Here is a 15,581-nt window from a genome sequence, read left to right on the forward strand (position 1 = left end):
TTTTGAACATTAAAGCATGTCAACATATTCTGTTACACCAAATACACAAAATAATGATCTTTAAAAAAGCATCATATGACCCCTTTAAAACATTGAGTGGCTTTTGACCCAGTCAACACTGCTGACGACGAGGTTTGATGGGGGTTTTTTGTTTGGAATTGTATTGTGTGTCCGATAATCTGACATTAAGTACTCTGTCTCATCTTCTTATCCGCCTGAAGACCTGGCGTCTCCCTCCTGCTCATTTCTCCTCAGGCTTTCCATTTGGCCTCATACCTGGAGTCTGTCTACACTCTTATGGCAGACCTTTACGTCTGTGCTGACCACTTTAAGTCTTAATTCTCAGTCTCTCTCTGAGCTTATTCTTCTGGCTCCTGTGTTCTTCATCGCCCAAGACAGAAGTTACCAAGGATACGGCCATACAGCCAAGCTTGATACAGTTCATGATGAGTCAGAAATACAGTAAACGTGGGACGGGACACATACACATGTAGGCCCAGTTTACACATGTTATTAAAGTCAAAAGATGTCTTTTGCGCAGTCCATTTTACTTGTTTAATATGACAAATTTCCGAGTTAGGATATTGAATGAGGAAAATGAGGGCAGGACCAGAATCCGTTAACACCTAAAACGTTTTGCCTGAAACAGATGTTAATGCCAAGTGTAAACGGGTTTAATCAACTTCATTACTTTTATGATCACCTATTTTTTATTTATGGGCTCTTTGCCACTTTTTTGTCAAGGACAGATGAGATAACGGGAAACTACTGGGGAAAAATGGGATTGGGAAATGACTAAAGCCACAATCAAACTTGGGAATTGCCTGGACAGAAATGCACCGCCAGGCTGTGTCTCCATTACTGTCAAATTTACAGTAATTTGACCTCATTCAAAGTGTCTGTCAGCAGACATTCCTCAAAGGTACAACACACTCCAGCATCTATCAGCTGTGTGGAAACTTTCTGTATGAAAAATGTTTGTAATGTGTATGTTCAGGCTCCAAAATGAACAGTCGCTAAGCGCCAAATGTGAGTAAAATTGCCTTTGGCGTGTAAATAAATTGCAGTAACTCCATTTGGCTGGTAACTTTATAAGAATTTGAAACATAATACGTGGCTTGAATTGAACTGTAAGAAAGATAGTCTGACTTTTCACTGATGTAAGAGACTAAGTGACGTAGGCCTATCAAAGATGCCTTCTAATAACTTTTTTCCTCAGTAAAAAATCTTTCATCAGAGATTTATCCAGAACTCCACTGTGATGACACATACTATTTGTGCAATATTCCTCCCATTAAGCCACGAATATATTAGGGAGAAAAATCATGATGCATCTTCATGTTTTATGCAGATTTAGAGAGATGGAGACTCATCTCATATATGATGCTGTGAATGACCTACGTTGTATGCAAGGGTGAAAATAAAAGCTATAATATTCCATTATACAACAGCTAGTTCCGGTCCTTGAATCTGATTGGTTGAGCAGCATTCCAGGAGTGCTAATATAACAGTCCAACAATACTGGGGCTTTTTAGTGTTTGTATGGCTCCGCTTGTCTGTGTTTGCATGTCAATGTGTTAATTAGTGAATTTTTCAGTGACTGTTTCTGCAGGTTACATTGTTACACCAGAAGGAGGTCATCTTTATGAGTGAATCAATGAATCATTCATTAAACCCATTTGTGCAAAAACACTGTCACTGAGTAATTACAAGTCTTTACAAGTGAGTCATTGAGCGCGTTTACATGCATGTTCTTAAGCCGATTATGCTTAATAAGCCGAAAACGCACTTGGTCATGTAAACGCGGTAACCCGTTTTCTTTTATCAGAGTAAGGTCATAAACGGCGTAAGCATAAACCGGTCGCAACAGGTAGTTTTTTGCCTCTTACTCCGATTTCGCACGCCATGTAAACGCAATAACCCGCTTTCTGTTGGCTTATTGAAGTGCGCATGTGTGATACATGACAGAAAGATTTAAGCGCATCTAGACCGAGCAAACGTCTTGCAGTAAAGAAAGAAGGAAATATATCACAAAAGCAGACTTTTTCATGATTCAGAAAATAATAAAAATGTGTTCTCATCTTGTGCAGCAGAAGTAGAAGTGGTTCAGTCACAATGAACTAATATAATATATGAGCTGTAAGTTTCCGGACATGTTGCAAGTTGACATGTTGCAAGCTTAATTTAACATCACAACTGACAAATGTATGGAATAATCGGAGTCAGATACGCAAATGATTATATTTTGACGTGACTACAGGGAAATAACCTGATTTATTAATGAAGTCATGTAAACGCAGCTTACTTGTGTTGTCAGGTTACTGATGTGCATGTAAACGGGGAAAACTGGTTATTTTAATAAGCTGATATTTATGAGTTATCAGCTTACTGGTGTGCATGTAAACGTGCTCATTGAGTCATTCACTCAACAAATTTGCTTAAAAACAGTCTACATAAGAATATGCCTTCTTCTCTACTATAAGCAAAATACAGTATGTGCAATGAGTAGCATGTCCAATTTCACAGTATTCATAAAACAGTAGGCAAAAAATAGCTGGGTGACCTAGTAATTCTGATGAGACTCTGAAGTGCACTCTGATGATCACATTACTATCTACGTGAATGGCAGTGAAGTGCCACAACTGATGGTGGTAGGTCACATGACAATGCAACATTAAGAATGTATTATGTCCAGATTACATTCATACCACACACATTTATACTACATAGAACATCATTTTCAATGATTGTGAAGTAATTACTTATTCAAAATAAGTACAAACTCAGAGAGTATGCGATTTTGGACACAGCTGTCTTTGATTGATTCATTGAGTCATTTATTGAACCCATTCATTCAAAAACACAGATTCATTCAGGAACAAAATAAGTGTCTGTTTTAATGAGTGAATCATTTAGTCATTCACTGAACTGAATTGATCAAAAGCACCACTACCGTGTTACTTAAAGATGCAATGGTTAATTCTGTGGTGACTTTGGTACTTCTTCATTGAGTAAAAATAGACAAGTAACTCTCAATATTGTCTCCACAAATAAGTTACTAAATATTATCTTCTTATGCAGAATGTGCTGATATTCAGGCCAACAGCACTCATGTGATATGAAGTGAGACATTGTGTCATTCACTCAACCAATTCATTCAGAAACACCGATGAGAAGAAATGAGAAGTGTGTCCAAATTCACAGTATTCATAAACAGCAGGCAAAAAGTATCAAGATGACCTACTGCTTATGCAGCGATTCTTAAGAGCACATCCAATGGACACTTTAATATCCCATGAGGAGTGACACAACTGAGGTTGATAGGTCACATAACAATTTAGAACTATTTAGGCTGATCAATTCTTTTCAGTTCACCATTAGGTTAATTTTTGATTTTGTGGACGTATGTTTGGCTCTCTGAGTGGACGTCTAAAAAGGGCCGGTTCTGTTCCCTGCTCTTTAAACCCTGATTTCTGGCCTGTGCTCTGGATTTAGCGTCGGTCGCACCCTCCCCAGACTCGTGCTTTAAGCACAAAGCCCTGCGTGTTTGCTTCCCCTCTCCACCCAGAATTCCATTTTCCCCAAGATCTCCTCTCTCCCACTCTCCCCGGCCCTCACTTTCTCTCTCTGTCTGTCTTTCTCTGTCTCTTACGCCCTCTCTCTTTCTGCCGCTCGCACTGTCTGCCACTTTGTGCTCCCTGTCTCTCTCTCTTTCTCTGTCTCTCTCTGTTTTGCTAAGCTGCATTAACTCCCCAGATTACCTTGAGCCCTGCAATCCTCCACTCCCCCTCTCCACCTCCACCCCTGCTCGCGCTCACCCTCTCGTCCTCTCCGTCACCCACTCAACTCCCCCCTGCATCATTACCCGCACTTCTCCTCTCCTCTCCTCTCGTCTGTCTCCCTCCTTTCGAGCCTTTAGGGTTTGTTTGATTTATTCTTCCTCTATCTGTCTATCTCTCTCTCTCCTTGGAGGTTGTGGCCCGACTAGTCCCTAAAAAACAACAGCGAGAGAAAGAGAGAGAGAGAAAAATAACAACCTCTCTTTTACTTTCCATCGTGCCTCCTCTTTCTTCATTTTTTTCCCTCTCATCCCCCTCTCCCACACTGCTTTTAAATTGCCTCTGAATTCTTCGGCTTTTTTAGTGCCTCCCTCCCCTCCATTCCTTGGAAATTACTTTTTACCCTTTCAAACTCCAACCACGCTGAGGAAGCAGGCCTGACCTTCCCCTCCCTACCCATAAGCCCGCCAGACTTATGTGGCATGTGTATGTTTACATACATGTGCGTCGGCTGTCCTGAGGGGCTGTTTATCGTGGCTAATGAGTGTGTCTGATGTAATGATGTAGTAGATAAGAGTTAAACATGACAGCTTAAACAGCTCTCTGTGTGTCTTATCACCTAACAGAAACAAACTCCACGCTGTGTGTGTGTAAACCTGATCCCTGTGCGAGATGGAGAGCGTCCAGGGACACCTCGAAACCGGCTGAAACAAAAGACAGTGTTGAGTTTCAGCTGGGGAGGGTCGTTATCGCCACAGCAGCTGGAACAGAGGGTCACGGGGTCAAACCCCATCAGCTGACCCTTTTCTCTCTGTCTTTCTGTGTTTTTCTCTCGTTTATTGTGCTTTAATAGACATTCGCCCAACCCCATCCCCTCCAATAACCATTAACACACACAGATCACACACTCTCCACGCTCACAAAAAGCTCTTTCAGAGACGAAGCCCACATTCAATGCCGCACCACAAGGTCTTACATGAGCCACTACGCGTGTGCTTGTTCGTGTTCCTGAATGCATATTTTCTCATGCCGAGAGTTTACGTTCTAGCACACGATAAACAGATACGTTCGACCAGCGGACGCCCACGCGCAGACGCACACACCATCACGCACGGACACAAAGCCAACACCGTGGGTCCGCCTATTTGTGTCTACTCTTAAAAGGGTGTTTTATTTAGCATAAATGTTGAAGCCAAGAGTGCCTGGCTGCCATGGCAACCACATTAAACTGAGATTCCCTTTGCAAGAAAGAATCAAACTGATTCAGCCGTTCTCTTATGAGGTGAACGGGGGACAATACATGACATTATTCCCACTGTAATCTCACGCGGTGTGACAACACTTCAATCAGTGGCCATTAAAGCTTTCGGATTACACACGTAAACAAAGATTCCACAAGCGTTCCTCATTCACTTAAGCTGCTATCAGGAACAAAGGCGTAACAATGGCTCCTGTATCCCGACGCACCATCTCGAGTGGGACATAATAGTGGCAAGACATTAGGAAATGCTTCTCGCATGATGTGCATTGAATGAAATAGTATCACCATTACAGTAAAATATCACCATTCATTGATAGTATGGTATGCTGTGTAGTATATGGTGAATAGCTAGTGTCATCAATGAATACCTGAATGCTCTCTTAAAGGGGTCATATGACGTTGCTAAAAAGAACATTATGTTGTGTATTTGGTGTAATGCAATGTGTTTATGCAGTTTAAGGTTTAAAAAACACATTATTTTCCATATAATGTACATTATTGTTTCTCCTCTATGCCCCGCCTTTCTGAAACGCGTCGATTTTTACAAAGCTCATCGTTCTAAAAAAGCGAGGTGTGCTCTGATTGGCCAGCTATCCAGTGCGTTGTGATTGGCCGAATACCTCAAGCGTGTGACGGAAATGTTACGCCCCTCACCATACTGACGAGACTCAGTCCAGCTGCTCTGCTTGTGCACATCCCATCATCGGTTCTCTTTTAGCAGTTCAGTCAATGTACTGTTAGGAGTAACTGAATAACTCGGGATATTGGTTTATTTCGCGTCAGAGGGAGTGTCAGGCACGTTTATAAACCGAATAACTTAAGTAATTTGTGGATTAGTGCGTACTGGAGACGCGAATCGTTTCAAACGATTCAGTTCACTAAGAAGATCCGGTTAAATAGAACGATTCGTTCGCGATCCAGACATCACTAGACGAGACAAAACCAATAAAACCCATTACAAACGAGGCATTTGTTGCATCCAGTGGGGACATAATTACTGATTATAATGACTTATACTGTCTTTTTACGCGTTGCGTTGCATTGCGCCGCGTAAACATAAAACCATGTCTGCATTTGTGATCGGAGAAACAACTAACAACAAGCCTACTCTACACTGCTCAAAACTCGTTTGCTCAAAACTGATTTCTAGTCGTGTCCTCTTTTGGAAGGCCAAACAAAGTATTTTCGCTTTCACAACGAAACACACAGCGACTCCACAACATGGCAGCGGCGGCAACAGCGAGAATAAAAGTTACACCTTTCTTTGCGTGAACATTTGGGCGGCGTTATGTAAATCTTCCCACATCGTGACGTAGACATGTGGGGCCGTGTTAGAACGAGCCGTTTTAGGTAGGTGTGGTTGACTCTTAACTTTTATAAAGAATATCTCTTTGGATTTGAGACTTTAGTCTTTGCAACTTTACAGATCTTCTTTATGCACCAAGAGCTTGTAACACTCCAAAGAGAAAGGAAAAATTGAAATCGCATCATATGACCCCTTTAAGGCTCTTTGCAAAGATTTTTGCCCCAATTTGCAGTCTAAAAGAGTCAATGCTAGCTGCTGAAAGCCGGAGTTGACCGATTTCACAGAAAATCACGTAGTGTATCATGGGCACAGATTTTTTACCTTCAGACTTTCAGTCCATCCAGTCGGAGGATATCAAACGTTTAATATTTTGAGCCGAATTTAGAAGACATTGTTTTCATTTGTCATAGTTTTCTAGTGTTTTTAAGTGAGATTGTTGTGTTTGGAACAACTTGAAACTGTCGTATGATGTCTAGTTCTTTTCCATGAATTGGCCAAACGGGTTAGTAAAAATCGGTTGGGATTTCAGTGTGAATCATTTGGATCTCATGCACTGAATCGCTTGAAGCAGTTTCTCATGCAGTAAAACCGGCAACTTCAGAATACTGAGAAGAAAAAGAGTTGTGGATGAAGTGGAATATTTATCTACAACAATATAATACTACTACAATATAATCTACAACTAATACTGTGTGTATATTTAGTGTTGTGTATTATTTCTGTCACCTTTTTATTGTAAATTTGTTATGGTTATTGGCTTAATTCTACTGCACTTTGGTCGGCTCTGTCGTTTTTAAATGTGCTATATAAATAAATTAAACTGAAACTGAACAATTTAAATCAAAGGTGCAAAAGCCCCCTATCTTTCACCAGCTACACTTATATGAAGTTCAGCGCTTGCATGTGCAATTGTCCTTGGCTGCTGTAAGGAAATAAATTATATTTTAAAATATTAAAATAGAAAACAGCTATTTTAAATTGTAGGAATATTTCAAAATATTGTTGTATTTATTGGATTTTTAATGAAATAAATGCATGAGATTTTTATTTAAAATATTTAAAAATCTTACCAAACCCAAACTGAATGTTATAGTGTATCTAATACTGTAGTATTACCATTTGAAACCCATATTACTTTATTTTTTAAGTGTGTCAAATGTTTAAAGTTGAAGATATATATTTTAAATTCATTTCAAATTTAATTTGAGGGGGTTTCACTGATCCTCTGTGCCACCCTGGAGTTCCCCTGGCCTTTCGAAACCCACTGCTTTGGAGATGCCTTGTATTTTTATTTATTTATTTTAAATACCTCTTTGTACTTGTTTGTGGACTTTACATATTTTAGACATGCTAAGCTGGTACTTTTAATGTTTATTTCTTTTATGCATGTTTATGAAGCTTTGGCTAATGGTACCAGATGAATCAGAGCTGGCACTGCTCATGCTGTATGTGCTCCTGCTGGAACAGCAAGACTCGCCTATAGGTTTCTATATGTGTTTGTAAGCCTTCTGTGCCCGAATTGCCTGTTGATGCCTGTATATGAGATGGTATCATCTTGAAAACTCGTACACAGACCCCTGCATTGTCTGTAGGCTGTTTCGGTTTCCTCACGCATTAGTGTAGAATGTGTGTTTGTACATTTAGATGTGTATCACAGTGGGCTCATAACGGCTCTGGGAACGATCCCTCCTGTATCTTGTGTTGAGTTGGATGTAATGAATGGTGAGATATTATAGAGCGCAACGGAGTGGAATATGCGGTGTTTAAAATAACGGCACGCATCAGTATAATGTTGGCTGTAATGTGTTTGTGTTGGGCGAGAGGTCGGGGCAGGTGTGTAGGGGGAGAAATCGGGGTCATAGGGGCGATTTGCTCCTCTCTTCATTGTGGGCGTCAGGTCTTGGGGCATTTGGGAGCAGCGGATCCATTTTATTGATTGACTCCTGTGGCCTCGGCCCACAGATGAAGGGTGAACTTATCTAATGAATTCCCACTTCCAGTCTCCCCACTCCCCCAACTTAATTAACTCTGCCTGTGTGTGTCTGTGCACATCAGTGTGTGTGTGTGTGTGCGTGTGTGACCTGTCCACTCTGCTCATTTCTTTCTCCTGCTTGTCCTTTTTTTCACTTTTCTGCTCACTTGTCAACAATATTTCTTTCCCATCTACATCTAGACTATTATTATTGCAATTTAAACTATGCATATCTTGCGATTCCTAATAAAGTTACCAGCCAAACTTAATTTTATAACTTGCTAAAACAATTTTTTATGCGTATAGCGTTCAGTGTTATTTTTTAAACCCGACTGCAAGTTAAGACGGGCATTGTTTGAGAAAACTGTTTGGGAACTATCCTTAATTTTGCAGTTTCATTTGACTATTCGAACCCTCATTTCCCACCTGTGCACCAAGGCTTGGTGTGTCCAGACCATTTATGTTAAACGCTAAGCCACAGTTCCAACAATATGCATCTGATTTATTGTGTGTGTGTTTTTTTTTAAAGTATAGTCACATTTACACACTCAAACTCTTGCACACACAGACACACACACACACACGCACTCAAACTCTTGCACACACACACACTCAAACTCTTGCACACACATACACACACTCAAACTCTTGCACACACACACACACACTCAAACTCTTGCACACACATACACACACTCAAACTCTTGCACACACACACAGACCCACACTATCTTCGGCTAAACTTCTGTTTCTAAAGCTCTGGGTCTGTGAGGGTCAGTTGTATGATGGGTGCAGCCATTACCACACTTCTCCTCTCACAGACTTACACACACACCTCTCTGAATTGCATTTAATCCGCTGGTTTTAGTGGAATGTGCCCCTGTGGCAATTGTGCTACACACACGCAGACAGATATTCATGAACACACATTCAACATTTCTTAAAGAAGGAGTTACAGCTACACAAAATCCATGAATGAAAAACATTTACATAAATTATGCATCACACAAATTCTCATTTAGAAATGATGAATTCATTTTGAAATTGTTTTTAGTGGTGGACATCTCCCTCTCTCTCTTTTTCTCTCTCACCTCCCCATTTCTACTTCCTCTCTCATTTCTACATCTTCCACATCCTCCCTCTTATTCTGTTTCACAATTAAACCAAACAGTGAGAATAAGACATGTTCTCTCTCCATGGACTTGCAGCATAGTGGTATTCTGAAATGACTGCCACATTGCCAGGTCTAATCTGATTGGCTGGCTGCTATGTAACTTCTGTAACTTCTGCACCAGTCCCCTGGGAGACAAAGTCATGTTTGCAAGTAACAAAGTTTGCCAGATAAATATTCAGGTTTTTTTTTATTTTTATAGTGGCAAATTAAATAGATATTCCATAAAGTCGGCCGTGTACTGTTGTGCAATTATTTCAAGACTCTTTTCCCTTCCAATCTGTTTTTCTTTTTTTTCTGTGAACTTGGAATGGTAACAATGATATGTTAGATAAACTTGCCCCTAAATAGCATTTAAAACAAAGCAAATTATGGTTGGTTGCCTTACATGTTTGTCAGACTAGACCAGTTCCTGTCTAAATGGGTGGTTCTTGACTTTATGGGTCAAAGACATGATGCTCATTTAAAAATATTTACACATATAGTAACTTAAATATACCTATTTTGAAATTGCATTTCATTTAAATTTTTAATGTAAAAATTATTTATAGTTGAAAATGTCAGGGTGATTTAATTGATATTATAATGGGGAAAACTCATTAAAGGAATCAGATTCTTGAAAAGAAAACCTTAAGTAATTTGCGATTTATTATTATTTCTTAAAATATATTAAGAAACTGCTTCACTGCTTATCAAAAAAAAAAAGATACAGGGAGGTCTCCTGGCGACATTTTTATAACACGACAAGGTAAGTTTAGGATGTAAATGTCATAATGGTTCAAACGCCATCACAAACTTTATATATTTATAAATTCATACATTTTTTTTTCAGTTGAATACAAACCATTGTTGAAATTAGTGTAACATCACAAATACAGTACATTTCTAAGAACTCAGCACAGTTTTATTTCAAATATTTTTTTTTCATTTTCCCCTTTTATTCTTTCTTTTTATCTTGAACACTCTTTTGAACACTCTGTTAAACACATTTAATTTATCATTAACCTTCATGCTAACAGAGGTCTAGCTTGACAAGACTGCTAAGGTAAATATTGGAAAATACAGTATCTGCTTAAACAGCACTTATTTTCCAACAATACAGTATTAAAACCAGCTTTGCTTGTTAATGGAAATGTTACAGTAACCAGAGTAGGTTTGAATGATGGAGACTTGGTTCTTCATGCGTGACCTTATTGTGAACTCCAGGCTGTGGACACCAGAAGAGAAGATAAGATCTTTATGGGGTCGGTGCTTCATGAGCGTCTCTCACACACACACACACACACACACACACACACACACACACACACACACACACACACACACACACACGCACACACACACACACACAGACAGACAGTCTCTCTCTGGAAATGAGCCGAATCCTCCTCTAAAACTCAAAGTTGATGAAGTTGCCATGCTTGTCATTGGGAGGCCCTCAGATGAAGTTACAGCGTGTGTGTGTGTGTTGAGGGGGGGGCTTATAACACTCATTATGTTTCACCCCCTCACACTGTCTCCACTTCTCTGTCTGTTCATCCAGACCCCAGAGAATACTGTGTAAACACAATACACGCTACAGAGCCTAGCTGTGTATGTGTGTGTGTGTGTGTGTGTGTGTGTGTGCATCAGAGAGTGTAAATGTGTATTTTGTCTTAATGTAAGGTGTAATTAAGTGGTGTAAAGTATGGCAGGTTGTGGGCGGGTCTTGTGGTGCCATGACTGAAGCAGTTTGCTGGCTGGGCTGTCGTTCATGCTGCTTTGAGGCTTCCAGTGATCTGAGCTTCACTGACAGCTGTTTTGAAAAGCTCTTCTCCTTTAGGCTGTCAGTTTAGTCTAAACAAGCGTCTCTGGCTCTCTCCTGGTAAAAATGTTTTGTTTTGTTTTGTGTCTTGCCACTTTTTTACTGTTGTTCTTATAGTTTGGACTTCTTACATCCAAGCAGTTGTCCTTGTCTTTGACAGAACAAGTGTGTACTTGTGTTTGTGTGTTGGCAGCCTCCTCTATGTTGCCTGATTTGACAGAAGTAATGAATAAGATTCACTTTGCTTTTTTTCCCCCTACATTTAAAAAGTTTGAAAAGCAAGGATCAAATATTTTTCTTTGTTTGATGGTTTATTTATCAGTTGTGTTTTTTATGGAGACCGGAATTCAATTTAGTTCCGTTTTGCAAACTCAGTGTGATTTGATTCCTATTTTGATTCAATATGATTCTGATTCATTTGGGGGTATTTCAAGTTTAAAGTCACAATGTATTAGGAGAGGGACAGGTAGTTTCTTCCATGTAGTGATAAATCTATCAATCAGATTATCGAAATGAAAAAAGTGGGCTGAACTAAGTTCTATGCATCGGTTCTTAAATGTAAGGCTGCAGCCAATTGTAAGAAAGATGCTGGTTTTATGTGGATGAAATGATTGGAGAAGTCTGGCATATAACACCAGAAAGAAGTCTGAGTCTTTCAACAGAAGATTGAGTTATGATGTTTTAAGAAAAAAAAAGGATAATTCGTTCACAAAAAGATAAATAATATGCATTTAGAAAATAAATGAATTTATATGTCATGCTGAATTTAATGTCCATTTTTGCTTGCATAAAGAACATGCAGTATTTATTTTCCTGGAAATGTAAATTATACAGGGCAGTGATTCAGACTTACTCAAAAATGCTATTTCATCTCTTTGAACTATTCAAAGATTCATTTAGTCAAGTCACAAGATCAGTCTTGTGAGTTTACAAAGAATTACAGGATTGTTCGAATAAAGGTCCCAATTATTTGGAAAATATTGATATTTTTATACAAGCCTATATCGTGCTTAATGTTTTAGTTACAAAAGAATTTACACATTTGTAGCCACAAAACATGCAAAAAAATGCATGGATGAATCGTCCAGAAAAAGATAAATAACATGCATTTAGAAAATAAATTAATTTTCATTTCATGCTGACTTTAATGTCCAGTTTTGCTTGTATAAAGAACATGCAGTATATATTTTTTTCTGCTAATATTGTAAATTATACAGGGCAGTGTTTCAGATTGATTCAAAAATGGTAATTCATCTCTTTGAACTATTCATTCAAATAACCTGGTCATAAGATTCATTTGATCACAAGATCAATCTTGCGATTTTACAAAGAAATACAGGATTGTTCAAAAAAAGGACCCAATTAATTGGAAAGTATTGTTATTTTTACACAGCCCTCAAGCGTAACGTTTTAGCCATAAAAGAAGAATGTATACATTTTTAGACATAAAACCCACATGCAGAGGCTCTGGTCTGGGCCTGAACCTGTTCTCGCGAGTTAGTGGACAAATTCCCATCTTCTAATGTGGGTGTGTGTGTATTTGTGTCTTTGAGAATTCATTAACATTCCTCTCTTTCCTCTCAGGTGAAGAAGTGACAGAACCCAACATTTCCGACAGCCGCGGCGAGCGCATGGACCTCCTGGTAAAGCAGGAGGAGGCCGCGGCGGGGGACGGTGGGTTTCTGTCCGGGGACCGGGATGAGGCCGTGGCCCAGGAGAGAGCGGGTTCGGTGGCTAACCTGCGAGCCGCCCTCATGAGCAAGAACAGCTTGTTGTCTCTGGGGGCAGAGATGCTCGGAGAGGAGCACCCGCTTCTGTTCGACTACCTGCCCAAGGGAGGACACTCTCTCTCCCGTAAGTCACACTGTGTCCCCTGCTCTCGCTCATGGAGTTTCCACAGAGTCCAATAGAGAGTCTTAGGTTCTTATAGAATCCCACTGGGATGTAGATGTGCTCCTGCTTGAACGATATATGCTGTGTGTTACATGCTATCATTGGGTGCAACTGATTCTCCTACAGGTTTTGGCAGGTCTTTATAAACCATAGGGTTCTGTAGGGACTTATAGGTACTTATTTGCATGTGCTATTGAGTTTTTGTAGGTCTCCTCCATAAACTGATGTTTCGAGAGGATCTATAGGAACTTGTATGTAGTTCTGCTAGAATGGTAAAGACTGTGCTGTCACTTTAACATGTTATGTGTCCACAAACCTTGGAGTTTCCTGTACAGGGACTCTTAAGCTTTGGGACTCATTTGTGCTCTTTTGCTACCACTGAATGCTTAAAACCTCTCCTATAGGTTTCTGTTTGTCTTTGTAAACCTCTGTGCCCCTGTAGATTGCCGATATACGTCTTTATGAGTAACATAGCCTCCTGCTGACTTGTGTCGTCTATAGGCTCTGATGGAATCCTGTGTCTTAGAGACTACGTTGATGTGGATGACTGTGTTTGAGTAATGAACGCATTTTCTGCATTAGGATTTCAGGTTAAAATTTATATATTTGTATAAGAGAAAAAAATTATGTTTTGTGGTGTAATTTAAATTGGTTGGCATTTCTTTAACGTTTTTCATCACTTTTAATCAAAGGTTATGATTTTTCTAGTTCATTTCAGTGATTTCAAGCAGCTTTAGATGTATTTTAGACTGTTTAAAATGAACAGCCATTTTATAGCTTTAAAGCTTTCATGTCTTTTGACCTTCATGTTCCATTCAGTAAGTGTGCCCTAAAATTGTCTGTCTGAAAATCAGGTTTGCAGATATTTTAAAATGTATTAATGATGGAAAGAAAAACTTTAGATATAAGAAAAAGGAAACTTTGGGGGCATCATATGTTTTTGTATTTTGTCTTTATTTTAAAGGGGACCTATTCAGGGCTCTACGCTTATTTTTCTTTTTAGGAGCACTTGTGCTCCTACCTTAAAAAATTTAGGAGCACAGTCAAAAATTTAGGCGCACCTTCTAATCAATAATCCAAAATTTGATCAAAAATGTGCCTTCCCATTACGAGGTGATATTTGACTCCTTAAAGTGATTTACAGTGGAATTTTGTTTTTACCTTTGTAATGGCATTTTTCTAACTTCATTAAAAGTATGTAATCTTTTATGTCAAATTTTTTTTTTTAATTATATTTTATAAGCATTTTAAAAATTCTTATTAAAACCACAGAATAAGAACAAGTGGAATAAGAAGAATAAGTTACTAATCAAATGAAATCAGTATTAAAATTAATTTGTTCAGAGGTAGCACATACTGACTCACTAGATTCGTTATGATAGATTCGAAATGCAGTTCATTCATAAACGAGACACCGCTGTGTTTGTTTGAATGGAGATGCGCAGCGGCTGAGCTGTGACTTTGTTTCAAACTATTTTCGACGACGAAATAGAGCAAAATCAGACAATAGTGTTATAGTCAGACAATGTAACTTCTTGTATTTTTTCATAGTCGCACGCAGTAGTTTTCAGTGGCAAATGCGACTGAAATGGTCGCACTGTAGAGCCCTGCTATTATGCAAAATTCCATTTTACATGGTGTTTGAACATAAATGTGTGTTGGCAGTGTGTGTACCTCACTAAAGTTTATAAATAGCATTACTTTTAAATTCTTACCAGTGTTTAACCAGTCACACTCGCAACGCACACACATAACGCCAGGTTCACATTACTCCGTTTGCAGTGCATAATCCACCCACTTCTTTTTTTTTAATCCCCATAAATCATAAGCAGTGTCTCAGAACAAGCCGTTTGCAGAATCTGTACAAAGTGACGTCACATTTTATAGGCCCCGCCCCCCACAACTGTTGACAGACACTGACGTATTATCATAGATCCCATCCCAGATGTTTATCTTCACATTAGAGCATTTCAAAGCAGCATTTAATTAGGGGTGGGAATCTTTATTCACCTTACGATCCGATCCGATTCCGATTCTGGGAGTCACGATCCGATTCCAGAACGATTCTTGATTTACTTTTTCCTCCTTATTAATTAATTAGATTACCGACTTGCCAATCTTAAAATCCTTACATTTACATATCCTTACATAAGTAATTAAGTACTTTTTAAAATAATTACAAATTGAAAAAATAATTAAAACAGTTGCATGTTAAGAATTTTAAACTAATATAACTTCAAAACATACAAGCAAGTAGCAAATAATAAAGAGGAGCATAGAAACATATTACAAACAAAGAGTGCTTTCAGTATTTAAGATTATCTGAGTGTTTTCCATTCAAGAACTGTGAGTGATTTTTCTTCATCTTTACTGTTGTTTTTTACTATGACATCAT

At 38.9% G+C, this 15,581-nt stretch overlaps 1 protein-coding gene across 2 annotated transcripts in view; it reads left to right on the forward strand.

The window, feature by feature from the left end:
• The window catches only part of LOC107673369 (zinc finger and BTB domain-containing protein 46-like), a 68,662-nt gene that overhangs the window by 31,658 nt on the left and 21,423 nt on the right, over positions 1 to 15,581 (forward strand). For both annotated transcript variants that reach the window (XM_016466930.1, XM_016466922.1), the window contains exon 2: positions 12,878 to 13,147. In XM_016466930.1, coding sequence (XP_016322416.1) covers positions 12,878 to 13,147 — 270 coding nt within the window. The remainder of the gene's footprint in view (positions 1 to 12,877; positions 13,148 to 15,581) is intronic.

The sequence above is a fragment of the Sinocyclocheilus anshuiensis genome, unplaced genomic scaffold, assembly GCF_001515605.1.
Source record: "Sinocyclocheilus anshuiensis isolate Anshui unplaced genomic scaffold, SAMN03320099.WGS_v1.1 scaffold453, whole genome shotgun sequence".
Taxonomy (NCBI): Eukaryota; Metazoa; Chordata; class Actinopteri; order Cypriniformes; family Cyprinidae; genus Sinocyclocheilus; species Sinocyclocheilus anshuiensis.